The sequence below is a fragment of the Podarcis vaucheri genome, assembly GCF_965113315.1.
Source record: "Podarcis vaucheri genome assembly, chromosome: 12".
In the NCBI taxonomy this organism is placed as follows: domain Eukaryota; kingdom Metazoa; phylum Chordata; class Lepidosauria; order Squamata; family Lacertidae; genus Podarcis; species Podarcis vaucheri.
The window spans coordinates 31,626,047-31,645,714 of NC_138750.1; the positions used below are offsets into that span (position 1 = coordinate 31,626,047).

The window sequence follows — 19,668 nt, forward strand, 5'->3', positions numbered from 1 at the left end:
AATGACCTGTGAAAATGGTTAGATTCGATTAGCTTAGTCCTGTCGACTTTCATTTTTTGAATTCAATTATAAATTGATTGTGCTTAAGAATGTACAACACCGCGCCCTCTGAGATCTTGAGCTCATTTGTCAAACCAGTCTTACTGCAGTTTTAACCTACACTGCCAGACCATTCTTGATGTTGCCTTTTTAAAAGTTTTTTTTAATCTCTTCTGCTACTGCTTGGAAAAGAGCGAGGCACCATCAGGGTGCACAATAAATGCTTTCTAAATCTCTGTGGGCAACAGATGAAGCATATGGAGACTCTGAGGAAGAATATGGTCACTTGTTCAACTTGCAGATCCACAATTTAACCCACTAATGCATAAGGCTGGCCCTACCATTGGACAGTTGTTATAGGTGGTGGATGCTGGGTGTGTGGGGTGGGGTGGGGTGGGGGAAATAGTCCTGGCTCTCTTTGATGGATGAAGAACTTGAGCTTACAGCACCAGTTCTGCCCATGTCTTTAATTTTCAGATTAGATCAGTACATAAAGCATATCCCGGGTTACAAGAATGCACAGCTACGTGAGAGGTTAAATGCAGGGATAAGCATAAGCTAAGATGTTGATCCAGCAAGCAACACACATTCGCTGCACCTTCCTTTCAAAGAGTGGGCAGGCACACCTTTAGCATGACAAGCGGCTGGAGTCCTGAGATTGGGTGAGCCATTTAGCAAATCTTCAGGTGGACTGGACTTGTGCTGGTGCGGGCATCTCCATGGTGAGAGATAATAGCTCGATCAGCATCTCACTTTCTGCTAGCCACCTCCTGGAGGTGATGGGGGGCTCCTGAGTGAGGGAGAGGGAGAAGGATAGAAGAATCCTCTGTTAACCCACTTGGATCATCACCCGGGTCCAGGTCTCTATCGCTCAAGCCACCGGGCCCTTTTGTTCATGTCTATGACCGCATAACAAAAGAAAGTGAAGTGAAGAGGTTCAGAAAACCTCTTGTGTCCCAGAATTAATGACCTGCAACCCGGTGGGACCCTCTAAGCTCCTCCCATTCCTCCTCTGACTATGTCCTCCACAGCGCCTCCTAGCGACTCAGGTCAGGAGCGGCAGCAGCCTTCTAGCTGAGCCCCACAGTCATTCCCTTCTGTTCCGTACCTCAAAGGGCAGACAGGTGTCTTCCTGCAGGTTCAGCTGGGGACACCGTCTCATCTACTGTGTCAGTCAGGTGTCAGTCCAGGTCGCATCCAGACTCTCAGCTTTTTTGCAGGAGGGAATTACAGCAGGCTGCAGCACATAACGCTGCATTCTCGCACTGCAGCATATCCATGGAGTCGGAACAGGTGCTTTTAGAAACCTCAGCCCCTTGCTGTTTATCACCTGGCAGCCTAACCAAGGTCATTGTCTGCAGTCAACAGAGATTCCAAATGTATGAGTATTCAGAGCCACCCTGCACAGGAGGAAATGCTCTCGGTTCCTTTGCCTATGAAAACTGAGTGCAGATACCATGCCAAATGAGATGATGGTGCCCAAGAACAAGAACAATCTCATGTGATCTGCAACATGGGGGAAGCATTCTGTTATTTTTGTTCAGGACATCCCTGGTCCTTTCTGACTTCATATTAAAAAAGCGGTTTCTGGGTAAATAGAGCAGCGAAGTACAGTATTTCTATTCCAAGTTCTCATATGCAGACTAATCAGTAACCACCCTGCTCTGAGAGGGCTTTGAAACAGTAACGAACTGGTTTGCTATCGCTTAATGAAATATTTGCAAGCTGAACTAAGCATGCTTAGCACTTGTTGTTATCTGACTCCCCTTGTCCAGCTTCCAATACTACACACTAAAGATGGCAAAGATACAACATTGATTTCGCCATAGTTGAAACATCAGACGGGCTACAGAAATAAGTACAATTCTGCCAATCAGTTTTGTAAGCAAGCAATAAGCAGGAACTGAGTGCAACAAAGTTCCTGGAAACTTGCACCAGGATCATATGCCCGCACCATTGTACAGACATTTTTCAGGGTTATATATTTTTTCCACTAATTTAATAAGTTTTTCTGCCTTGTGGATGTGGAAAAGGAAGTCAAAGTTGTTCTCAGAGATCAGGATATGTAATGAAATGATGTTGCCCAATGAAATGATGGTGTCTATCTTTATAAGCACACCATACATTTAAAGCACAATGATACCACTTTAAACAATCATGGCTTTCCCCAGGGAATCCTGGGAAATGTAGTCTGTTAAGAGTGCTGAGAGTTGTTAGGAGACCCTTATTCCCCTCACAGAGCTACAATTCCCAGGGTGGTTTCACAGTCCATCCCTCTTTACAGGGAACTCTGGGACCACTAAACCTTGCCAACATGGGCATCCCCATCCCCATCCCTTTGCTCACCAACTCTGCCTACCCACTCACCAAAAAATCCTCACCAAAATCCCAACTACACCTCCATCCACCCTCAGACTTCACAAACCCCCTCACAGCTTGCAAAAACCCCTCCCCAGATCAGTAGCGTAGCGTGGGGGTGCAGGGGGGGCCGGCCGCACTGGGGGCAACATCTGGGGGTTAGGGTTAGGGGGCGCAAATCCACGGGTTAGGGGGTGCAAATCCATGGGTTAGGGGCGCAAATTACTTGCCTTACCCCGGGTGCTGACAACCCACGCTACGCCACTGCCCCAGATCTTGTAAAACAGACACACAAACAAATAAACAAACACACACACACTAAACTCCACAAACCCCTTAGACCTTCCCTTTCTACTCCATGCCACCACTGCAACCAAGCAAGATGAAGAGTCAACCTGGCAGAAGGAGTTCCACAGGAAGAAGGCCAGGCAAGACCTTGGGTCTGCTGCCATCTTATCCAGGCTGACTATCCCAAGAGGTGTTGATAGCTGCAGTGGATAACCAGGCTGAATAGACACCACTTTAAGCTGCCTTCCTTCTTCCTGAGCTGTCAGACCCTCCAAGTGTCCCTATTTTCCAGGGACGTCCGTGATTTAGAGAAGCCGTCTAACCCGGTTTCTGATTTGATCTGATCCCAGAATGCCCCACTTTACCGTAGGATGTCCCTATTTACATTGGAGAAATGTTGGAGGGTGTGGCATTATGCAACCCGCCCCCCCAGCCATCTGAAGGCAATCCTGTATAGGGAGGGCTTTAAAAAAAAAAAGTTTAATATTTTGTTATGTTTTTATATATGTTGGAAGCTGCCCAGAGTGGCTGGGGCAACCCAGTAAGATGTGTGGGGTATAAATAGTAAAATTATCAATATGGAATGGGACGTCCCTATTTTCATTGGAGAAATGCTGGCGGGTATGTGCTGTTCTCCCTGCCAGGCCCACTCATCATCTTAATCAGTGCCAGCAGAAGCAGCAGGTTCCCAGGCTGACAAGAATGGGAAAGGGTAGCCAGCAGCAGTGCCAACTGGCCTAGAGATCTGGGTACTGGGCTCAGTGGCCTGACACCAGTGGCGTAGCGTGGGGGGTGCCAGGGGTGCCGGCCGCACCGGGCGCAACATCTGGGGGGGGGGCGCGCTCGCTGCCTCCGGAGTCGCCGAAGAGCCTCGGGCGCAGGCTGTAGCGGAGCCGCATGTCTTGCGGAACCGCCAAGCTGTGCGCGCGTCTGGGCTGAAGGCGCCCGGCAGGCAGCGGCTCTCAGCGCTCGCCGCGGAGGACGCGCCAGGCAGCCCCTCTTCACAGCCCCGCCTCCGCCGGTGCTGTTGCAGCTGCTGGGCAGTTGCATTTTCCTCGCCTCTCTGCCCCCCTCCTCCTCCGGGCAAGCGGCGTCGTTTGGGCGGCAGCGCCAGCGGCAACTCGCGGGTTAGGGGGGGGCGCAAATTACTTGCCTTGCCCCGGGTTAGGGGGCGCAAATTACTTGTGTTGCCCCGGGTGCTGACAACTCACGCTACGCCGCTGCCTGACACAACAGACCTGGGGCTCAGAGCCATTTTCAAAGATCACTAATCCTGAAAAGAAGTACAGGATAACATAGACCGTGCATAAAAAACACACCTCTGCCTCTCTAAGAGTCAGCAACCACTCTTCACAGTCCCCTGTGAAGGGAATAGGGGTCTTCTAACAACTCTCAGCACCTTTAAACTACAGTTCCTATTATTCAGGGAGGGGACACTAAGGTAGAACAGTGCTTTAAATGTATGGTGCAGATGAGGCCCAAGCCCCAAAAATCCTCAGGTAGAAATAACATTCTGTGATGACTAGGCCTTAATACCTTAACAAAGCACTGTGGTTGTTTGTTTTCAGGGATGGGACACTCGGCAAGGCTAGTGCGGCGTCATAGCTCAGCCCAGCAGGATTTGCCCTAGAAGTTAGGTACACATCATCCAATGACATTTCCGGTCTGGGTGAAGCAGACTTGACAGATTCTTGCATGTTTCTAGAAACCTGCAGCGAAGTCCAAGTGCTCCCTGGAGCTTTTGCTGTTGTGGCACAAGCCAGTATTTGCATTTGCAATGGCGAATGTTGCATTGAAAGGAAGAAGTCGATGCAGTCCTTAGATGACCTCTGATTCCGAACATAAGGAGTAAAGAACAACACAAAAATGTTGCACAGACCCGAGGAACACCTCAGTTTCTTCCACACTATAGCACAGAAGCCATTTTCACATTCACTGAATGCATGGAAGGGAGAGCTCAGGGTCACACTCATTGACACTGCTCAACTCAACCAAAGACTCAAGCTGATTGTGCTTAAGAATTATGGGGGGGGAGTTTAAGTACAGTGGTACCTCAGGTTAAGTACTTAATTCGTTCTGGAGGTCCGTACTTAACCTGAAACTGTTCTTAACATGAAGCACCACTTTAGCTAATGGGGCCTCCTGCTGCCGCCGCGCCGCTGGAGCACGATTTCTGTTCTCATCCTGAAGCAAAGTTCTTAACCTGAAGCACTATTTCTGGGTTAGCGGAGTCTGTAACCTGAAGCGTATGTAACCTGAAGCGTATGTAACCCGAGGTACCACTGTACACAGTGCCCCTAAAGGAGGATTTATATTTAAATGTGTTCACTTCACTAAACATGTATCTGGGTTAGCGGAGTCTGTAACCTGAAGCGTATGTAACCCGAGCCCCTAAAGGAGGATTTATATTTAAATGTGTTCACTTCACTAAACATGTATCTGGGCAACTTGGAGGATCTATCTTTTTCTGCATATAGTGCCATCCTACTTATCTTTTTCCATCCCCCCACCCTTTCTTAAGCTAGCGGGTGCCAGTTCTTAAAGAATGGGCAGCTGTTGCATTTATGAGCCAAGGAAGAAGCAAGGAAAGAAGAATGCATCCAGCGAAGCAAGGTGAACACCCTTTTTTACCTGGATAATGATGACTGGACTTTGTAGCCTGTTACAGTCTCCACCTTAGGAAACATATTTGCTATGGCATGAGAGACGGTGAGATCTGCCGCTGGGCCTTAAGTACACGTGTCTTTACAATTTTTTGGTACGGCACACCAACCAGGAAAAGGTTAGGTGGACATTACTGATTCTAATCAATCAATGCCTGTAAGGCAATTGTAACTACAAAGAGTCTTATGTGCTGCATTAAAGACTGGTTAAAGACTGCTTGTGGCATAAGCTTTTGTGAGCAAGAGCTGACATACTGCCCTAAGTATGTGCATTTTTAGTATTAATCAATATTCCCTGGAAGGCTTACAAACAAAGGGTAAAATACAATACAGTCGTACCTTGGTTTTCAAACAGCTTAGTTCATGAACAACAACAACAACAACAACTAATAATAATAATAATAATTTATAATTTATACCCCGCCCATCTGGCTGGGTTTCCCCAGCCACTCTGGGCAGCTTCCAACAAAACACTAAACAACTTGGAACTTGAACATCGTAAACCCAGAAGTAGCTGTTCCAATTTGCGAACTTTGCCCAGAAGCCGAACGTCTGGCGTGGCTTCCGCAGCTCCCAAACATTTCAGAAGTTGAACGGACTTCTGGAACGCATTCTGTTCGGAAACCAAGGTACGACTGTATAGGAAAAATAAAATCATCAACAACAAAACAATAAAAGGCAGCAAAAAATTATGTCAATTATAGCAGAGACAGCATGAAACAGCCAAGAAATGGTGGTGGTGGTTGTCGCAGGCCTTCTGTGACTGCCCTCTCCATTTTGCAGACTCTGGACCCCACTGTTTACAAAATTTTCTTCCCCACTCATACACTTCTATAGCCTTCTGTATACATCCACCAAGGATAAATGCTTCATTCATCTCACAAAGTGGGGACACTGGGCGCTGCCTCCCACTGAGTCAGACCATTGGTCCATTTAGCACAGTAATGTCTACACTGGCTGGCAGTGCCTCTCCAGGGCTTCACAGAGGGGATATTCCCACTTCTGTTTGGCAATGCCAAGAATTCAGTCAGGAAGCATTTACACTAGAAACAGGTGCTCTGTTGCTGTGCAACTGCCCCTTCCCCATAGTCAGCAAAACTACCAATGACTGCATGTTTGTAGCTCACTTTAGGTGTAGCTCACTTTAGTCCATGGAAACATATGCTACAATTATCATGTTGATCTTGAAGGGGCCACAAAGAGTGTGTGTGTGCTACAGAAGGTTTACCTGCACTTTCAAGCTTTTATTACTGTGATATCAGAATCAGATATCAGATGGGAAATTATATCAGATAATCAGATGGGAAACCCAGCCAGATGGGTGCAGTATAAATAATAAATTGTTGTTGTTGTTGTTACCTGTACGGATTTTGTTTTTTGTTCCATTTTTAAAGTATTTCACAAAAATTATTTTAAACATCAATTAAACATGGTAGTTATATGTGGATCGGGGGGAAATTGTAAACTATGGAGTCAAATGCCTGTGAAATGTATAGAGTACAGTTCTGCAAGAATTAAACTTTGGCTGGATTTTACCCCACAGTTTACAATGTTCTTCCCCTTACAGCTGCAGCTGCTGATGAGAACACTTCTTGCATCTAGTGAAGTAGCCTCAATCCACAAAATCTTATGCCATTATATATTCATAAATCTTTAAGGTGTCATAAAACTCTCTGTCATTTTTTACATCAGGAGAACACTGGTAGCTGTTAAGGCTTAATGAGAGCAGCAAATATCTGGAACAATCTGTGCCAAACTTGGTGTTGTAGGTGATGCTTTAACAGCTCTCGTGGCTTCCTCTTCCCTTTCTAGCACAATTCAAGGTGCTGGCTATTGATCTAGAAAGCTTGGGCTGTACTATTTTTGAGAGTGCATTACGCTCTATGTTCAATTACAGCCTTGAGAGATGGCAACTCAGAAAGGGGTCACTTGCAGTTCTCTGTTCCGTCTCCAATCTTCCTGCTCTTAGAAGCTTCCCCACAATCAGAAAAACTAGTAATGTATGGGCCCTGATCCACAGAAGGATGGTCAACTAGTTTATTTTAGCCCACCTTGGTAAGAATCTCCTTTCTATGGCAGAATTCGAATGATTTCTGTATAAATTAGTAACCAAAAATATCGTAAGTAGGATCCAAAATATGTTGGAAATTATATGACAATACTAACAGTAAAGGTAAAGGTAAAGGTACCCCTGACAGTTAAGTCCAGTCATGAACAATTCGGGGGTTGCAGCGCTCATCTCACTTTAAAGGCCAAGGGAGCCGGTGTTTGTCCACTTCCACAGACAGTTTTTCTGGGTCATGTGGCCAGCATGACTAAGCCACTTCTGGTGAAACCAAAGCAGATCACGGAAACGCTGTTTACCTTCCTGCCGGAGCAGTACCTATTTGTCTACTTGCATTGCATGCTTTCGAACTGCTAGGTTGGCAGGAGCTGGGACCGAACAACAGGAGCTCACCCCGTACATTATACTAACAGAATAATGTAATAATTATTACTACAACTGGAAAATAGAATCAGCAAACACATTGGGGGTGTGTGATGGGAAGTCTTATGTAACTGAGTAAGAATGTTTGGTGAAATGAATTGCTTAGGAATGAAGTGATTTTTATTTGTATTTTTTGTTATACCATTCATAAGAATGTTTTGTTATCTACTAAATTCAATAAAACTTTATATATATATAAAAGAATCTCCCTTCAGACCTTCCTACTCAATGCAGTCCTCGGCTCAGTACTCACACACAATTAAGGGTATGTACTTGTGAAATACAATGTTCATCACATCAAATTGCATGCATGGTAGTATTGATAAGCTTCCCTTATATAGAAATTCACTTAGCAATCTGTTCGGTTCAGCTTCTATTCCTTTCGTTGCTAGGAAACAGCTACTATTCCAAGAAGAACACCAGGTGGGATTCAACAGTGCACTGATTTGAGTGCTTCATCAATGCAAGCAGTGGCAGATGGGATGACCTCCCCTCTCCTTCCTCTGCCTGCTGTCCTGGGGGTTCTCCTGACTCTCCAGAGTAGATTTGGGGGAGATGGGGCACCCAGGCGAGAGGAGAGGGAGGCAAGCCCATTGAGCTAGCAGGAGTCTCAGCACCGGCTTCCACTAGTGTATACTGGCTTAGTTGAATCCAGCTCAATAAAATCATTTCACACTGAAGGCAGAGGGTCTGGGCAGCTCCCTCCTTAAATGATGAGAATCATATTTTCAGCATGGTTTCCAACACTGGAGTGATGTAAAAGGCACTTGAAAGCAATGGTGGGGAACCAGTGACCTTGCTGTGAGGCTCCAAGTCCTATGGGCGATGGGAATTGTGGGCCAACACCACACCCTGCTTTGGAAGATGAACTGTCAGGTTCCATTTTCATTTGGCATTTCCCTTGGCTTCTTTGATCTGGATCAGTGCCCTGGACTCAGTAAAGTGACCATCTAATTCACACTGAAGTTCATATCCAATTTCATCTTCTCAAAGGAATTGCAGACCTGTGCTTTAGAACGAAGCTTCTGTCCAATCACAAAAAGCCAGATCAGCCTTCAGGCAAATCAGAAGCCTTGATTTATGCTTACCTGGATTTGGCTCATTGCCCACATCAGAAAATATATTTCCCCAAACTCTCATATACACATAGAAATTTTACTTTTCCAAAACTACTGATACACTGTACGCTGATGGCATTTATTTGTTTCAGAAATTACTTGCAAACGTCTTGTCTTTTATTTATTTTCTTTAAAAAAGTAAAATAAAATAGAGGTTTCCCCCTGCATCAGAAGTATTCAAATGCCACAGCTTGTGGGTGGGGATGAGGTGTGCCCAGGTGCATAAATAGGCATACCATGCCTTCCTTGTTCACACTGAAACTTGGAACACTTTAGCAGTTTCTCAAAGGAGGAGGAGGGCAGAGCAGGTAAGATGATCAGCTCTGGGCTTAGCAAAGCACCTGTTCAGAGTCCTCTGAGCCTGTGAGTCAGGTTACTTATTGATGGGCAGGTAACAAAGAACAGGCTGGGAAGACTGGAGCAGTGAAAGGGCAGTGAAAGGGCTGTGCAGCAGTTCTAAGAAAAGCAGCTAGAGTGTTTTGCTGTTTCTTTCACTAACTATGCTGATGACCACAAGTGTGTGTGTGTGTGTGTGTGTGTGTTAAGCTTTACAAACCTTTGTGATTTTCTTTTCTTTTTGAAGAAGCAACTTTTGTCAGCCATTGCTTTCCCACTGGGTCTGCTAACAACTCTGATCCCCACCCCCTTGTCTGATTTCCTGCTTGGCAAGTGCAAGTACTTTCTAACGCATGGGTAGGCAAACCAAGGCCCGGGGGCCGGATCTGGCCCAATTGCCTTCTAGATCCGGCCCATGGACGGTCCGAGAATTAGCGTGTTTTTACATGAGTAGAAAGTGTCCTTTTATTTAAAATGCATCTCTGGGTTATTTGTGGGGCATAGGAATTTGTTCATTTCCCCCCAAAAAAATAGTCTGCCCCCCCCACAAGGTCTGAGGGACAGTGGACTGGTCCCTGCCTGAAAAAGTTTGCTGGCCCCTGTTCTAATGCCTTTGTCAAAGCTCTGTTTTCTTCTATGGTGCTCTGGTTTCTGTGTACTACATTTACCAGTCTTGAATCTTCTCAGCTGTCTATCTTCTGCTGCTCTGCTTGAAAGGATCGTGCCCCACACCCACCCACTTCTTCCATTTTTTGCCCAGTTGTGTTTCTTCCCGCTTCCCTGATGCTGACACAGTGCCCATTGACATCAGCTGTGCCATAAAAAGGGACTCCGCTGGATGCATATTGGCCTACTTAAATGCCCCTGTGGTTTCAAAGGATGACAAGATGTCCTTGCTGCCTGTTTTCTTAAAAAGCCAAATACCCCTCCAAAAACTTGCCTATTTTAATTTCCCCCATGAAGACATAAGGATGTCTGTCACTTTAATAAAACAAACCTGTGCATGCTTATTCTGCAAAGTAAGTCCCAACATGTTGCATGGCATTTACTGTCATGTAAGTGTGTACAGGATTTCAGTCCCTTTTAAAAAACACAAATCCAAAACCTGAAAATCAGCCCCATTTGATATCATTCAAACTTCCTTCCAAGTTAATATGCTTAGGATTGAAGCTTCAGAATGCCCATTTTGGCCACCATTGTTTCCTGATTGTTGTAGAAAATCTGAGAAGAAAATATGGAAGATGAGTAACATGCTTGAAAATTGTATTTCCTGATTTTTGAGCATAGTAGACTTAATCCTGACCATATCAGCCCCGCTTGATCTTCAGAGCAGGGTCTTGATTATCTCAAATGGTACCGTTATTATTCCTCCTCAGCCAAATTTGATGGAGGCAGACCCACTCTCTGCAAGGCTGTCCCAGAAACCTGGTGCCAATCTAGAGAGCCAAATGGGGTGTGCAGCTGAGACCCTTCTCTGCTACTTACCCACAGCCCCTCATCCCAGAACTTTTTCTCCCAGCCCTGTGTGCATCTCCAGCATCAAAGCTCACCTGGGTGGAGAGCATGTGGAGGGACATGCTGCATATTGGTGGAGAGGAGGGTTCAGCACAATCACTACTTCTTCTTAAGTTGGACATCTGCTCTCTCTCTCTCTCTCTCTCTCTCTCTCTCTCTCGTGTGTGTGTGTGTGTGTGTGTGTGTTTGGAAAGTCATGCCTTTAAATAGAACTTCTGCTGTTCCCTGCAGTTGGGGTCTAAACTGAGATACTGATCAAAACTCCAGGGCCGGTCCTGCCATTGGGCAGAGTGAGGTGGAATCCTCAGTTGGAATGGAGGACCCAGCTCTGTGCATCATGCAGCTAAACTAACCAGTCTTTGTATAAGATTAAACAGCAACAGCCCATGCTTCAATATGCCACCACTGTTGAATTGGTCCTGAGACCCTTTGCTTCTCTCAAATTTGCAGTCTACCACATTGAGTGAGAATCGTCAGGTCTTAGCATCAACTGTCTGTCCCCCGTAGCGATGGATGCTATTTTTAAAAGTCAGGATTTTGAAACCAACAGATCTATAATTGGACTAAAATGAGGTTAATCAGATTCATTCAGAATTGTGTTCACCATCAAGACAGGGAGCACTGGAAATGCTAGCAGAATTAGCATCTTGAGATGCCTTCATTCGAAAACTTACTGCGTGACTTTTAATTGGCTTAGAAAACTTCAAGGCTGCAGTGCTCAATATATACACTTACAAGAGAGCAAGTCCAACTGAACACCGTGAGGCTTACTTCTGAGTAAACATGGATAAGATCAGGCTGTACATTTGGGGGGTGGGGAATGCATCATGTGTGAAGACACGCAGCACAATCTTAACACGTAGACTCATAGAATTGTAGAGATGGGAGGGATCCTGAGGGTCATCTAGTCCAACTCCCTGCAATGCTTACTCTGAATTAAGTACCCCTGTGCTCAGTGGGTCTTACACAAGGGTAACTGTGCATAAGACTGCAGCTTTGGGGTGCATTAAGTGGACACTGGCTGTCAGAGCATAGCCAACTTGGCAAGCCTAGGGATTTGAAACTACTTTGATTTCATTGTCTCCTTAATATTTCCCTGTTGTCACCACACTGAGAGAAGTGTTTCACTCCTCACAACCCAAGGCAAGGGCCTCGAAAATACTTTGCTTTGCTTTGCATGGCTCCATTTTCTTCAAGTCCACTGTAAACACCAAATTAGTGCCTGGGAAATAAAGGTTAGTTTTTAATTCAAAGTATCAGCTTTGAATATCACAGTAGAGTTACATTTAGCTCTGTTTGTCTTCACAATGTATCCATCAATGGAAGGTTTCATTATAGGATGGGGAAGAAATTGGATTCAGTTTGCTTTTTAAGCAAATCTACCTAATTCACACTTTCTAAAACAGTAAACAAAATGAAACACAGCCATCCTTCAAAATTCACACTTCTCTGAATGTTGCAATGCAATTCACCAGCCAAGTAATGTGCACAAATATGCATATACCAAGGTAAATGGTGCATAAAACTGTATATAGTTTCCCATCCCTGCTTGAGCACAGAAGGACTTCCTTCTATGCATACTATACACTGAGTCCCAAGCAGAGTTTCTCATGCATGTTGTATGTAGCACTTAACATTCGGTTGCTCCTTTTTTTTACTGTGACCAAGCTGGAACTAGAGTAATTCCATTCCATTGCTTTTAACTTAGCCAGCAAGATTGATTGCATGCCTCTATTGTTCCATACCTAATAGTCTCCTGTTCTGTAATGCAGCTGAATAAATCCTTAGTGCTTTTTTTCTCCCCCTAGCTTCAACCATGGAGAAGAGCCTTGTATCGGTATTGCTTTTGCTCGTCGCCGTCTCATACATTTCAGCGAAAGACACTACTGTGAAAAGTGAAAAGAAGGATGTAAAAGAAACCCGTCCCAAACTGCCCCAGACTCTCTCCAGAGGTAAAGGAACACTAGCTGATTGCAGTGGGAAGACAGGGTGGTGTTGCTTTTTTAACCCTTTCTCAAAATACTAGAACCCAAGACCATCCAATGAAGCAAAATGATGGGAGATTCAGAACAGACCCAAGCGGGTTTGTAGCAATTAGAGTGTTAGACTAGGACATGGGAAACCAGGATTCCAATTCCAATTCACTCATGAAGCTGATTGGGTGACCTCTCTTAACCTAACCTATCTCAGAGGGTTGTTCTGATGGATCCTGCCCTTTGAGAACTTACAAAACTGCACTACATATATCTACTTGGAAGTGAGTGTCACTGAGTTCAGTGAGCCTTACCCCTTATACGTTGTTATAAGATTGTAGTGTAAGAGGGTCTTTTCTCAATAAGGAGGGGTGCACATTATTTAAATAAGGAAGCCTCAGGGGACATTTCTCCAACAGCCGGTAATTCGTAGCAGGTAATTATCTAAATTTCACATTGAACTTGAAGTGAGTGCTAGTTCAGATTAATGCCAGCATTTGAAGTAATCATTGCAATTAATCAGTGGGTTGGGGGGGGAATAGCGTATTTACGCAAATCTAATGCACCATCGAATCTAATGCGCACCTCAATTTTCAAAACCTTGAAACCAAAAAAGTATTCACTGGCGCATGTAAATGTGCCATCAAAACTAGGGTGCACCCTAATTTTCGCAACATAATTTGGCCAAAAAAAGTGCGTATTACACTTGTGTAAATACAGTAACACCTAAAAATATGGTGTTGGCGGGAGGTATTTGGGCTAACTGGCATAAGGTTATATAGCTGGAAATTTGTGATTTGTTTTATTTTATTTGCTTTATTATATTTCTATGCCACTTTTCATTCGAATGTATCCCAAAGCATCTTACAAACAATAAATAATAACAACATGACAGAACACAATAAACATGAGAGAACATCACAAACACAGCATAAATCATATAGGATAATTCACAAATCATCAGGGAAACAATTGCAATCTATAAAACACTGTTAACAAAACAACAACTAAAAAACAAGCCAAACATCACAATGTAAGCAAAAGTCATATTATATGATTAACAAATACAGCATTTATAATCTATAAAATAATATCAACATTAACAAAATAGCATCAATCTTTCACTCTGTTCAGCTCATTAAAATACAAATACACACGATGCGCATGGCTGCAACTCCCTTCTGAAGGTTCCTCGGACTGGAATTGAGGCAGCACAGATTGAACCAACCAACCCCTGATGGCAAACAGAAAGTCTTTCTCCCCTCACAATTCTTCCTCTGGAAACAGCTCCCTTATCATGGCTTCTAGGTCTGGAGGGTAGGGCAAGGCGGGTGGGAAAAGCCATTGCCTGATGACCAGCACTAAGCCTCACTTAGAGTTGCCTTTGTTCAGGACTCAGTTCAGTTGCCATGTGTCCTCTTTTTCCAGGACACATCCTCTTTTTCATGGGTATGTAAAATGTGTGTTGTCATAGCGATCCATAGTTAAAAGTAGAAGTCGGCAAATGGGCCCTCTTTCTTGCTCTTCAAAATATGGCAACCCTACAACTGGTTACGGGATTAATGCCTCCTCAATTATAATATGCTTTAAAGCTAAATTCCATTCATCATTTCCTTTCAGGCTGGGGAGATCAGCTTATCTGGACTCAGACTTATGAAGAAGCTCTCCATAAAGCCAGGACAAAGTAAGTTCCCCTATCTCCACATGGTTTTCACTATGGCGTGTGAAGGTGTCCTCCTTCCACTCTAAGAAATGAGAAATGTTTCAATACCTTTTTCCAGGACCTTAAATCTTAAGTCATTGAGATTTTTGTCCATCATGAGTTTTGCTCTTTTTATCACCTGCTACTGTGAGATTCTAAAATGGACCTTTTCTTCTTTTCAGCAACAAACCTATAATGATCATCCACCATTTAGAAGACTGCCCTCACAGTCAAGGTACCATTCTTTCCAACAGACACATAATCTTTTGGTCTACATCCAAGCAAATACAATTACTACCAATAATAATAATAACAACAATAAACCGGCTCTTTTTACACTGAAAGCATAATCTATATTTTTATCCCATACTTAATAACTGGGGAGGTTTAGATAAATGGAAGGCAGAAATTTCTATTTACATTCCCCCCCCCCGCCCCCTCACAAATGATCACAGTCAGAAACAGAGATTGATAAATTTGTGCCGAAGAGCTCGTAATGATAGCCTGTCCACACATCGTATGAACACCCAAACTCCATGCATTCTTTGACAGTTGTGAATATGTTTTTTGTTCACTTAAGAGACTGGTTTTTTTGGGGGGGGGCTTAGATCCAGCACTTATCTCCTTAGAAATGAAACATTTATTGTATAATTCAAACTAGAGTGACATAGCATGAGTAAGTCAGTAAGTGCAGTTTCCTGTCTTAAGCTGCAATCCTGTGTCTACTCAGAAGTAAGTCCCACTGAATTCAGTGAGGTTTACTGCCTGGTAAGTGGAATTTGGATTTCAGCCTCAGGCTTCTTGTGAATTCCTTTGCTAAGCAAAAGAATCCAGGTTTCAAAAACCCAAAACATTGATTGTGATAACCTTGACCTCCTTTCGTTCCCAGACCTGTTTCTAAACTTTGAGCCTTTAGCTTATCTCTTTCATTTTACAGTGATCTGTATTAGGCCTTCAGGCCTTAAGCGTTCATGAATTTTTATTTGATCTGTACTGACAATAGATACATAATGTTCTTTCTATGTTTCAGATTCTTTCTTTTTTTCTAATAGTGAGTCTAATTTCTTCTCCCATTCTAGCACTGAAGAAGGTATTTGCTGAACACAAAGAGATACAGAAATTGGCTGAGAAGTTTGTTCTCCTCAATCTTGTTGTAAGTTTTCTTTGACACTTTGCTCTGTTTTGTAATAAAGCAATTATTCTCTCAGCCAAGTTTCAAGTTGATCTACCGGTATTTAATTCTACCTAGAGCTGGTTCACACAGGGCATCTTTCCAAAATGGAAGCACTCTGTATAAGGGTGGTTGCTGTTTTTAGAAAAATAGGCAGGTGTTTAGATTGCCATGATTATTGGGAAAGTAATATATAGATAGGGTTGCCATATTTCGAGAAGTAAAAATCTAGACACAAACAGTTGTTGAGCTTATTGGGGGGAGAGGGGGATCACCCAAAAAGTTGTTGGCCTATTTTTGGGAAGACACTTCCTGGTTCTGTTTGCAAAAACCTGGACACTTTGTCAATTTTTTAAAATCCCCCTTGGATGGAAATTTCGCCATTGGAATCCTGAACATGTCAGGAGAAAACTGGACACATGGCAACCCTAGTATAGAGCAGCTTCCCAACAAAATGGATACCTGTGCATTCTTCATGTATAACAGTTTAATATACATTTTTCTTATGTGGATATTATCTCCATATAGGGAAAAATACTGTGTGTGAAATTTAGTGGGTGGATGTGCTTGCTAAAATAATTATAATGCTCATGAAATCCTCATTGTGGTCCGATTCTGTTATATTATACATTAGGGGATGGCTGTCACATCATCATCTATTCCACCTAACCTTTCATTATGTTGAAGTAACTGGCAATGTTTAATAGATATTTTGACTCCTCTCTGTGTGATCTAAATGGCTTGCATCACAGATATTTGTATTCTCTTTTTCTTTTCTTTAAGTATGAAACCACAGACAAACATCTTTCACCAGATGGCCAGTATGTTCCCAGAATCCTGTTTGTAGGTGAGTAGTTAAGGGGTCAAAGAGTTCTGTTTTTTGGCGGGGGCATGCCAGGCTGAATACAGTGGTACCTCTGGTTATGCATGCTTCTGGTTATGCACGCTTCGGGTTACAAGCTCCACTAACCCAGAAGTAGTTGCTCCTGGTTGCAAACTTTGTCCCAGGATGCAGCAGGAAGTGCCATAAGCAAAAGTGTGCCTCAGGATAAGAATGGTTTCAGCTTAAGAACGAACCTCTGGAATGAATTACATTCGTAACTAAAGGTACCACTGTAGCTGAGATGAGTTAATATTTACTGTGGAACGAAAGCTTGATTTATCTCCAGGTTGCATCTCCAATATGGGGGAAACAAGGTTTTGCAAGCATTCCAACTGGAGAATGTGGCTGTTGCTAGCAAAACCTGAATCTCCTGTACCACTGGTGTTATTGGGGTTTTTGCTCAAAGACCTATAGGATGGGTCCCATAAAACCGCTCTTAGCATGCAATACACTTGCCACATGTCCACCCAGTTTTTGTAATTTAAAGTAGCTTTCTCCTCTCCTGTTTTTAAGGAGGGGAATGATAAAGGGCCAAAAAAAGTAGTTGTGTAAAATGAAACATTTCACATTTGCATCTGCAACAATAACCTGCCCAAAATTTATTTCCAATATACTTGCATCTCTGCAAACAATGGAGCATTGTTTTATTAAATTGGCTAAAGGGTGGGTTTTTTACACACACTCCAAGGAGTTAATGAATGACACTGATCTTAAGAAGATTCCCCCTCAGGCTGGTGCTGCTCATTGCTTTAACATCTACAGCTTACATTTTACTTAGTTATTATTTAGGATGGGGGTGGAGAAATCACCGAGTCCCATTTCTGCCCACCAGCTGTTCAGTGGAAGCAGCTGAGAAGGAAAGCTTTGTTGGTGTACAAAGCCTTGCTATGGATTTGTGGGGGTCCAGATTCCCCTAAATGCGTGGGTGTCAGATTCACTCCATAATTCCTGGATGTAGAATTAAACTTTGCCAAACACGGGGACCCCCTGGAATTAGTTATGCTAACAAGGCAAGCCAGCATAGCAGAGTGGGCTGAATGGGCCATTAGTGGAGGAGAAAGACCAGGGATGGCCCATCAAAGGGCAAGAATGCCAGGCAAGGGGGAGTGGAGCCCCTTCTTGGCTGGGTGCCAGGTTTTGGGTTTCGACTCTGAACAGAGGTGCCGAGTTCTGCCCGACATTGTGGGGCCCCATTGTGCACATGTGTGACATCACACGCATCGTGGCACAGGGCCCTGTTAGGGCCACCACAGCTGCCACAACACTGCAAGTCTCAGCAAGGCCTGCTGCCACTGCAAGGCCAGGCTCCTCATGATGGAGGAGGGATTCAGCCCCATCCAAACAGACTTTGGGTGGGTGGGGGGAGGGGCTGAAGACATCTCAGCCCTGTGGAGTTGACACCTATGTCACTGAATGATGTAGGCTGTGGGAGGTCCTTGGAGTTGGTTAGCAGCATGGAGGAGGAGGGGGAGAGCTGGGGAAGACAGACTGGAAGGAAGGGACACAAAGGGTGGCTTTTTGCTGCTCTTTGAATCCAATGCTGCGCTCAAGAGGGGAGCCGGACCCTCACAGGATGTGAATGCCCTACAATCTCTCCATCTAGGGGCAGGATGTTTATATGTGTAGATAAAACCATATGTCATAAGGACATCATAGTCTCAGCTGTGTCTTGTTGTCCCAAAAGGGAACACAGACTTTGGTAAGCATGCCAGATACCCCTGGAATCTCACGCTAATTGTGGAGATTCGAGTGGACTGTAACAGCACACAACGACAGCTCCTTCCTACAGAAGCAGGGAAACATTTCTCAGCATTTCCCCTGAAGATATGCAAAAAAGTGACTATGCATATCCATACTGGAGAATTGTAGACAACATTCATGTGGTTAAGCATCTTTTGCATGGGGACAGTAGAAGCCATTTTCATTGAGGGTTTTTTGACGGCTGCAGATGGAAAGTTAATGCGATCATTGTTTCTCCAGATCCGTCACTGACAGTTAGAGCAGATATTACTGGAAGATACTCCAACCGCCTCTATGCTTATGAGCCTTCAGACATTGCATTACGTAAGTATTTCCTAGCAGAGCTTTTTGCATAGATTTGGAACAAAGGAAGGTCTGAAATTCTGCTCTGGAGCTCCCTCCAGTTGCACAATAGCATTGCAAAATGTGCATAAAATAGTAATAAATGCTGGTGAATTTTCATGATGACTTCTTTTTTTTAAAAAAAATCACAAACTGATGTGGAAATGTAGACAACTGAATTTAAGACTGGGAAAATGTGGAATTGAAAGAAAACTAAATGGATAGATTTCACCATCCTAACTTCTGAATAAATATGCATAGCAACACATAGAAAATGACTGATGCCATTTATGTAAATGGTTTAGAGTCTGTCGTTTTTGATATGGATGCCATGTGAATGTCACCTGAAACCGGTAATCCATCCACATGGATGGTCCAACATGGTGCAGATTGTTTTCATGCCACTGCCAAAATATTCCCAGAGCAAGTTCTGCACCTGACATGACCCTCATGGTGGGGTCCTATGCACAATAACGGCTCGCTGTATGGAAACCTCAGCATGAAAAGCATCATTAAATCCATTTAAATCTGTGTTATCCAATTTAACTGAGTTGTCAATGATGTGTGGACCATTAACAGTGTGCACTGCTTCTGCTATTGTAAATGCTGGGAAATTAAAGTGAGATTTGGTTTATTGCAGTTTGCATAATTTAGAAAGTTCAAACTGATGTGCATTACATGCTAGATTACTTTTTGTACACCCCCCGCCTCCCTGACTCATCATCTGTTTGTTTTTCTAGTGTATGCAAATATGCAGAAAGCTCTGAAGTTGTTGAAGACTGAATTGTAAAGAAAGAAAACAGACACACTCTCAGCTCTTCCACCTCTAATGCAGCGTATGAAAAAATAGTTCTCCCCGAAGAGAATGCGTAGGCTGCCCTTGGATATGCATATCAACAACTCACCGTATGCATAACTTCCAGGAGGATAACTGTGTTATAAATACTCATTTGTAACTGTGTGGTATTATGTATTGATTGCTTTTATAAAATAAGACGAAAAAAACTGTATGCTCTTTTCTATAAATCAAGATTAAAAAGAAAAACACTTTA

At 43.6% G+C, this 19,668-nt stretch overlaps 1 protein-coding gene across 1 annotated transcript; it reads left to right on the forward strand.

Annotated features, from left to right (window-relative positions):
* Positions 1-9,190: 9,190 nt before the first annotated feature.
* On the forward strand, positions 9,191-19,668 carry AGR2 (anterior gradient 2, protein disulphide isomerase family member). The gene is made up of 8 exons (XM_082193189.1): positions 9,191-9,262; positions 12,614-12,757; positions 14,399-14,462; positions 14,663-14,715; positions 15,560-15,633; positions 16,435-16,498; positions 18,515-18,598; positions 19,357-19,668. The coding sequence occupies exons 2-8, from the start codon at positions 12,622-12,624 to the stop codon at positions 19,404-19,406; spliced, it is 525 nt and encodes a 174-aa protein (XP_082049315.1). The 5' UTR covers positions 9,191-9,262; positions 12,614-12,621; the 3' UTR covers positions 19,407-19,668.